General features: G+C 34.8%; 1 protein-coding gene across 1 annotated transcript; it reads left to right on the forward strand.

The window, feature by feature from the left end:
• Positions 1-7,120: 7,120 nt before the first annotated feature.
• LOC145125513 (uncharacterized) lies at positions 7,121-8,126 on the forward strand. Its single transcript, XM_079060965.1, has 2 exons — positions 7,121-7,798; positions 7,869-8,126. The coding sequence occupies exons 1-2, from the start codon at positions 7,384-7,386 to the stop codon at positions 7,970-7,972; spliced, it is 519 nt and encodes a 172-aa protein (XP_078917091.1). The 5' UTR covers positions 7,121-7,383; the 3' UTR covers positions 7,973-8,126.
• Positions 8,127-9,228: the final 1,102 nt, after the last annotated feature.

Genomic DNA, 9,228 nt, shown 5'->3' on the forward strand with positions numbered 1-9,228 from the left:
AGACGAAACTGCTCTTTGTGCGAAGCTGCACGAACCATGCTCACGTTCGCATGTCTGCCTCTATACTTCTGGGCGGATGCAATTGCGACTGCTTGTTTCACCCAAAACAGATCTCTCTTGAATAAGCGATTCTCTATTACTCCTTATCGTAAACCTAATGTTAAGTTTTTCCACGTATTTGGTTCCAGGTGTTTCATCTTCAATTCCAAATAACAACAAAAAAAATTGATGTGAAAGCTGACGAGGGTATATTTCTGGGATATTCACTGACCTCCAAGGCATATAGGGTTCTCAAAAAACGATCAAAGAAGATCGAATAAACCTATTATGTCATATTTGATGACAACTACTTGAAGAGGATTCAGTCGAATGAGAGTCAAACGGAAGAAATCTTTCCTAAGCCAAGTCCAGTCACTGTTCCAATCTCCAATCCTATGACAAATTCATGCTACTCTTTGATGAGCCAGAGAAGGCTATCACATCTGAAGCGAAAGCAGCTGACAATAAAGTAGATGAATTAAAAAAGATAATTGATGATGCTGCGAAAGACATGACAATCAGCCATCAACTGCGAAAGTACCTCAAGACACGAGCACTACATTACAGGGGGAGAATTCTGACTCCAATGCACATCCTCAGGGGAAGCAATCTACTCCACAAAATACGAACGTTCCATTGCATGGGGGAGGGTTACACTTCATCTCTTTCTTCTGATCCACCCTCTGATACAAATGACTCACTTCCTATAATGTCTCTCGAACCTCCATTCACAGGAGATTCTTCAATTCCTGAAGAAGAGGACCACTCGTCATTCGAGGGGGAGAATAAGGATGCGAATGACGATTCGAACGTTGACGTTCAATCAGAATTCGAAGAAGTAAATGCTGAACTGGATCCCTCTTATGATCCAAACTATCTTCCACTAACCAAATGGACCAGAGATCACCCCAAAACCCAAATAATCGGTGAATCTTCTGTAGGAGTCCTTACGAGATCTCAGCAAAAAGCGAAACAAACAGCATTATTCTCTAAAGTAGAATATTGTATGTTTAACTCATTCGTTTCCAAGGTAGAACCCAAAACCGTCAATGCTGCTCTTGATCATTCTGATTGGGTGCAAGCAATGCAAGACGAACTCAACGAGTTTGAACGAAACAAAGTTTGGAGACTAATTCCAACTCCATCAGATGCATCAGGTGTAGGTTTAAAGTGGGTGTTTTGCAACAAAATAGACAAAGAAGGGAATATTATAAGAAACAAGGCGAGACTTGTGGTTAAGGGGTATTGTCAGGAAGAAGGGATTGACTATGAAGAAACCTTCGCACCTGTTGCAAGGTTGGAATCTATTCGCATCTTCTTGGCATACGCAGCGCACAAGAACTTCGAGGTATTTCAAATGGATGTTAAATGTGCTTTCTTGAACGGAGAATTAGAAGAGACTGTATACGTGGAAAAACCTCTTGGGTTCGTAAATGAGAAGTATCTCAATAACTGCTACATCTTAGATAAGGCAGTATATGGTCTCAAGCAAGCTCCAAGTGCCTGGTATGAAACTCTCACTCGCTTCCTTAAAATGTCCAAATTTAAATAAGGTTCGGTTGACCCAACCTTCTTTCGCAAGAAAGAGGGTGACCATTTGATGATCGTCCAAATTTATGTTGATGACATCATTTTCAGTTCTACGAATCCTAGCTTAACAGCTGAATTCCGAAAGTTGATGGAAACTAAATTTGAAATGAGCTTCATGGCTCCAATTAACTTTTTCCTTGGATTGAATATAAGACAGGGACTAGAAGGTATTTTCATAAATCAGGAAGCATACACGAAGACCTTACTAGCTAAGTTTGGCATGGTAGGAGACTCTAAAGTGAAGGTTACAATGGCATTCGGAACGAAACTCACACTATCTCTGGAAAAACCAGCTGCTGATATGACCCTTTATCGTCAAATGATAGGATCATTGATGTATCTAACAGCTAGTAGACCAGATATTATGTTTTCCGTTTGTTATTGTGCTAGGTTCCAAGCAAATCCTCGCGAACCTCATATGGTGGCCGTCAAGAATATCTTCATATACTTGAAACAAACTTCATCACTTGGCATATGGTACCTACGAAATCAGGCTTCTTCGTACAAGCAATTTCAGATGCTGACCTTGGGGGATGTGGATTAGATCGAAAAAGCACAACTGGAGGATGCCAATTTCTCGATGGCAAAATTGTCAGTTGGCAATCCAAGAAGCAAACGTGTGTGTCCTTGTCAACAGCTGAAGCTGAATATATAGCTGCTGCCTCGTGTACATCTCAAGTCATCTAGATTCAAAGTCAGCTTCGTAACTATGGCTTAAGCATGAAACGAATCCCACTATATTGTGACTCTGAAAGTGCCATTCGCATTTGTCACAAACCAGTGCAACACTCAAAGACAAAACATATAGCACTGAGGTATCATTTCATCAAGGATCACGTAGAAGATGGCAACGTTGAAATTCATTTCGTGAGATCCTCTGATCAACTGGCTGACATATTCACAAAGGCACTGTCTGAAACAACCTTCAATAGAATTTTTCAAGGCCTTGGAATGATGGAAGCTAAATCTGTTCCAAAACCACTTTCGCATACATAATGATTATCCTGTGAATCGGTGCGAACATTTGGAGTAGCTCGTAGTCCACTGTTCATTCGTAGTCTACCTTGACACTGCGAAGCGGTGCGAACGCTCACAGTAGTTCGCAGTCTACTGTTCACCGGTGGTTCAGATTTACCAATATCCTTTTGCATTTTATGTATATTATATATTATCCTTGTTTTGTCTTTAAATCTTTTCTGTTTTTATTTCTTTTTCAGAAAATCTCAAAACACAAAAATATTTTGTTTGTGTTTTTTTTTCCCAAATCTCTAAACACCAAAAAATATCTTAAGAAGATCATGGAGGAATAGATTCGTGTGATAGGGCAGGTATAAAATTCTTCATTTTTGTATTAGCTAAGTGTCCCTAGAAGCATGTTGTTGTATGTTGTCCAAAGCCTCGATTGACTCGATGTGAAGCCTTAATGAATCGAATCTACCATTCGTTTCTTCCCAACCATGTTGTTAAATTCACATTCGTCATGAGCTACCTTACTCTTCTCACTTTAAGATAAGAGTTATCTGCTTAGTCACTTTCGTATAGTAGAGGTACATTCGTTTCTCTGGAACTACCTTCACACTTCTCCATTGCCTTCACACTCATAATTGTAACCCTTGAGACTCTCAGCTATACCACTGAGGTTTATGGTTACACAACTTCTGTGTTAATGATCTTAGCTTCGTTCACCACGAACTGAGCGAAACCCAAAATCCAACACACTTAATTGAATTGACGGTGAACAATTAAAAGTTCTAGATTTTCACCATGGAATTAACGAAAGCCACTTTTGTGGTCTGTACCAAGGAATCTCTTTTTCTTTTGCGAGATCTTTATGAAGTGTTCTCATCCCAAGTCACTTCTTCCCATAAGATCCAGTTTTTTTTTTGAGATTTCAAAGTTTAATCTTGTCACTAAAATAATTCCAAACCTACTCGTTCAACTGACTACACTGGTCACACGAGTACTTCTTCCAACATTCGTATGTCTGGTGGATCAAGGAAAGAAGAACCCAAAGCTCCAGTTAAAACTATTGTCAAGAAAGAACCTAAGCTCAAGGAAAAATTGTTCAGTGAGGAGCCCATTATCGATAATGAAGAAGAAGAAGTGCTTGATGAAGAAGAACTGAAAAGGCGAAAGGTTCGTGAAGCCGAACTGGATGAGTACCAGCGAATCATCCATGAGGGTGAAGAAAAGGAAAGAGATGAGAAAGAGGCTCAGGCTACTCTTCAGAGCAAAAAGCTCTTGTTTCCCAAATGGACCTTGAAGCGAATCCAGCGTGATGTTGTTGATCTTCCAAGCCAGTATTGGTTAGAGCCAGTTGTTTCGTTTGATCTTCAAAACACACGAGACTCGCAACTGGATCTGCCGATCACTCCAAAAGCCTTCAGGTTCCGTTCCTTTGTCAAAGTGGTGAATGCTCCATCCACTGACAACGGGGCTGATCATATGTTATTCTCTTTTTACTTGAAGCATTTGAAGCCACAGTACGAAACCTGGTCGTTAAGCAAGATTACTGTTGTGAAAGTTATAGGGCCGATTGAGACTGGTAGTTTTCCGAACGCGAAGTTCAAGGTGGCAATAGGATCAGCCAGCCAGTGCTTCGAATTCACTCTCGCAGACTTACCATGTCTAACCCCAATGACTGGTTCGTTCTTTACAACATGTTGTTGAAGGACAAAGAAAAATACGAAGCTATCATGTCTCATCTCAAGCAAATGATAAAGTATTATATTCAAGAGATCGGGGAGATGGATGTTGAGGTTGTTGTTGTGCTGCGAAAGAAGCCTTCTGCTGTTCGCAAGGAATATCCTAAGGATTTTGAAAAGTTGAAGTCGGGGAAGATTTATAGTGGAGAATGGTTCGTGGTCTATTCTACTAGGGAACGAACTGGTGTAGACTTTGGCAAAGGTTGTTTCTTCCTTTCTGATAAGCATTTGTACACTACTTCCTTTCTCGAGTATATTTTGGATCTGGTGAGCAAATACAAAGGCAACAGCAAGGATGACCTCAAGTGCTTCTCTGATATGGTCTTGTGGTACATTGAGATTCGCCAGGCCATTTTTGGTATGATTCTGAAGGTTTATGAAGTGCAGAAGCGAATTCAAGGCTAATGGTTTTGTGCCTTAATTGACGCAAAGGGGGAGATTGTTGGGTATTAGATGTTGCGTCATTGGGCTTTTTATTTTAGTCTTTTGTATTAACGAGTTGGGCCTGTCCACTCGTATTTATTTCTAGGGTTAGAGTATTTAAGGTGCATGCATGCATCGTATTTTAGTGAACTCTGATCTTTACACTGTAACCCTAATCACGCCTCTACAGTAGCAATTCCTCATCGAGTTTTTCTGAGGCGTGACATTTAAGCATTCGACATTCTTGAATCATTGTTGTGTTATTGATTTACCTGTTCTTTAATCTAATCGATCATTAAGGATTTTAATCCTAACAAGCGTCCAACTCGCCGAGTTCCCTTCACCAACTTGTTGAGTTGGTTCATAAAAACGTGTGTCCCGAAAGCGTCCAACACGTCGAGTTTCCCACTATCAACTCGTCGTGTTGGTCCCTAGGAAAGGGAATTTATTTCCACAATTAATCTTCTAGATTTCGGGTGTTACACGTATGAAAGGTTATATGTTTTAATCTTTACTTAACCCATTTCATCATTTAACCATTCCATATTACCAATTTAACCGGTGGCGGAGGCAGCCCTTTGGGTGAGATGCATGGACCCCATTTGGAAGTGGGTCTCACCATATTTATTACTAAAAAGCCTTCCAAATATTTACATTTTTTACTAAAAACTTTCTCTTTGGCACCCACTTTTACATTAAATAGCTATTATAGACAATTTTTTACTAAAAATATCAAAGGGAAAATGACTTGCAAGGGTAATTACCTTTTCGTCTTGTTCACGTTTAGGTAACTTCGTTTTTTTTGTATACATTTGACCATGTAACTTGTTAAATGTGTTCACATATTACCATTGTCACCTGCTATAGCAGGTGACAATGGTAATATGTGAACACATTTGACAAGTTAAATGATCAAATGTGTACAAAAACAGAAAGTTATCTAAATGTGAATAATTTTCCTCTACAAATTTCTTAAGAATTTTTATAATTTCTTACAACATTTTTATAATATTTTTTCCTATAGGGTTTTCTAATCCAATGTTTTAAACTTTACTTATAATTTTTTAAACTTTTTTTATACTTTCATATAATTTTAATATAAGTGCTTTTAAACCAATTATTTTGTAAATGTTTTAAATTTTTCTTAAAAGTTTTTAACTTGTTTTATTTTACATTTTCATACAATTCTTTTTTATAACTTTTATACATTTGTTTCTAAACTTTCTTTTACAACATTTTTGAAGTGTTCCACAGATTTTGTATGACAATTTAATATTTTTTTATAATATTTTAAAATACTTTGTTAAATACTAGTTTAAAACGTTGTATTAAAAAAATTAAAAGTTTATAAACTTCTAATTAAAAAGTATTAAAAAGTTGGAATATTTTTAAACATTTGCATTATACATATTTTTTTTGTTTTTTATTTGCTAAGTAATATTTTTTTAAAAGACCCTCCATACTTATTGTTACATATTTGATTTATTTTGTTTTATTGTTAGGTACTATTTATTTTTAAAATATTGTATATGCTTAAAAACAAAAGAAAAAAAATTATAAGAGGCTATATAAAATATTTCACAAAACAAAAACATATTTATTAATTAAAAAGTAAAGTTTAAAATCGAATAATATTTAATTAATATTTAGAAAATTATGGATATTTTTAAAATAACGTTGAAAAAAATAATACAAACAAATATGAAAAATAAAATCGCTATTAAAAGTAGGAAAAATGACTTATCAGGATAATTGATTTTTCGTTTCGTTCACATTTAAGCAACTTTCTTTTTTGTACACATTTAACCATTTAACTTTTTAATTTGTTCACATATTACTATTGTCACATGCTATAGCCGGCGACAATTGCAATACGTGAACACATATAACAAGTTAAATGATCAAATGTGTACAAAAATAAAGAAGTTATCTAAGTGTGAACAAAACAATAAAGATTATTACACTAGTAAGTTATTTTCTCAATATTAAAAAATACTTTAAATTTTCAAAAAATTTACTATTATATATACAGTTATATTTCATTTCATTCTAGATCAACTAGTGATTTTAACTATATTATCAAATCTTAATAATAACATACATGTATTCCAATTTACAACTACGTCTTATGTAAATCAATTCATAGATTATTAAGCAATTCAAATAAAAAGAAACCGAATGTTAACGTACATTTAATCTATTGTTTTGCTCAAAAGTTTTTATGCTTTGCAATCTTGACCTGTTTTAGCTTTATGCTTTCTCCAATTGGCCAACCTAAAGCAACCTTTTCCATTACGTTGTTCTAAAATATTAATACCCCCAACTTTTATTTATTATAAAATAACCCCACTAATTTAATTAATTTGACAAACAGATCATTTTCACAAAAACCAACCAGTCTTTGGCGTACGGGTCCCGCCACCCATCACCACCACACGCCGCCACTTCCGCCACCCACAAATCCACAATTATATAAATAACCACAAACCCATTTTCTCAACCAAAAACTCAGCCTCCATTGTTGAACGATAACCCACCTTCCAAACAACCTAACCGATACTGGTCTCCGGACCCGTGGCGGCCGGTATCAGAACCGCCACCGCCACCGCCACCGCTGCCACCACTCATGTCAGACGCGAATACAACTTCTCCGCCATCGCGGTTGTCAAAACCGCCGTTGCTTCACAAACATAAATCATTGTCTACGGACTATAATCGTGAAGAGGCGTGGCTGAAGCTGAAGGACAATCACCAGCATCACCACCAGCAGCGCCACCACCTCCATAGGCGGAGCAAGAGCTTGATAATGATAACCACCGAAGACATTAACGAGCTCAAAGGGTGCGTCGATCTGGGTTTCAACTTCGCATCGGAACCAACTAAACTATCAAAGACTTTCCCGGCTCTTGACCTCTATTACGCCACCTCAACACCACCGACGTCAAGCTCAAATACATCAGCCACCACCTCTAATCACGGTGACTCGCCGCCACAACCTTGTAGCCCTCATAACGCCTCCACCACCACCCTATTCAGCTCAGGTAAATCTTTTAATTTATATTATTATATAATAAATTTATATATTTATTATCCTGAAATAATTAATTTCAGGAGAGAATCCGGAGATGGTGAAGAGAAGATTGAAGCAATGGGCGCAGGTGGTTGCTTGTGCAGCACGTCAACCTGCATGTTACCAAATTGACCCAAAGGATTGAACTTTGAAGCAAAATTTAAACCATTTATTATGTATTATTCTTTATTAGTGGGATTAATTTGATTTAATAACTAAATTGTTGTTAAATACTTTATCTGTAAATTGATTTTATTGATGATAATAATTGTGTATAGTTGTATACTGATTATATGATAGTGATACTTCCTTGATCTTAAAAAAAACATTTTATTTGGTGTTAACATTATTTTTGTTGTAAAAATTATATAAATCTATTCCATCTAATATTATTTTCTATATCAAATTAGGTTTAATGATAATATAACCTTACTAAGGTGTTGTTGTTTTTTTTTAATATCTTTTCGAGCACTTATGTCTGTGGGCGGGAAGATATCCATGTCTGTGGAGTCATGAAGTTTGTTTGTTTTTTAGAAAAGTGCAGACGTGAAAATGTTAACGCGTCAATAGACCTGGACCAATGTCTTCGGGATGAACACATTTCTTGCACATCTCTACTAATATATATATATATATATATATATATATATATATATATAAACCTAAAAATTTGGTCTGTTTTTTTTTATATAGAAAAATTTCCCAATTCTTTTAAATCTTTTTTTAAAGACTTCTTGCACAAACTTTTTTATTTTTTTATAGACTTTTTAACATCTTTTTTTAATATCATTTTACAACTTTTTTTATAACGTTTGTTATATTTTATTTTTTAATAACATTCTAAAACCTTTTTATAACATTTTAAACATCTTTTTACATAATCTTTTTAACTTTTTTACAATCTTTATTTATAACATATTTAAACATTTTCGCAAGTTTTTTTTAAAAAAATTGCATATTTTTAAAACTTTTTTACAACATAAAAAAGGTTGAAAAAAAAACAAAAAAATGTTTTAAAAGTTTGAAATGTTATTTAAAATGTTTAAAAAATATAATTTCCTTTTAGCGATTTTAAAAAAAGTTTCAAAACGTTTTTTTTTACAACTTATGTTTTTTCATTTTTAAATATTTTTACTTGTAATTTTTATAACGTTTAAATTTTTTAAACCTTTGTACTTATAGTTTTTTTTTTCAGTTGCATTAGGTTGTATTTTTTATAAGGCTTGTAAATTAGTTTCAAATAGTTATTAAAAAGGTTTTAAAAGATGTTGTAAAAAAATATAAAATTAGTAAAATACATTTACTAAACAGATTGCAATTGTTATATTATTTCAAGGTTGTTAGACTTTAATTATTTAAATTTCGGTGTTGAAAATTTATTTTATGTTTATAAAATCAATT

This window comes from Lactuca virosa, chromosome 7 (assembly GCF_052849685.1).
Source record: "Lactuca virosa cultivar CGN04683 chromosome 7, Lactuca_virosa_CGN04683_v6, whole genome shotgun sequence".
Lineage (NCBI taxonomy): Eukaryota > Viridiplantae > Streptophyta > Magnoliopsida > Asterales > Asteraceae > Lactuca > Lactuca virosa.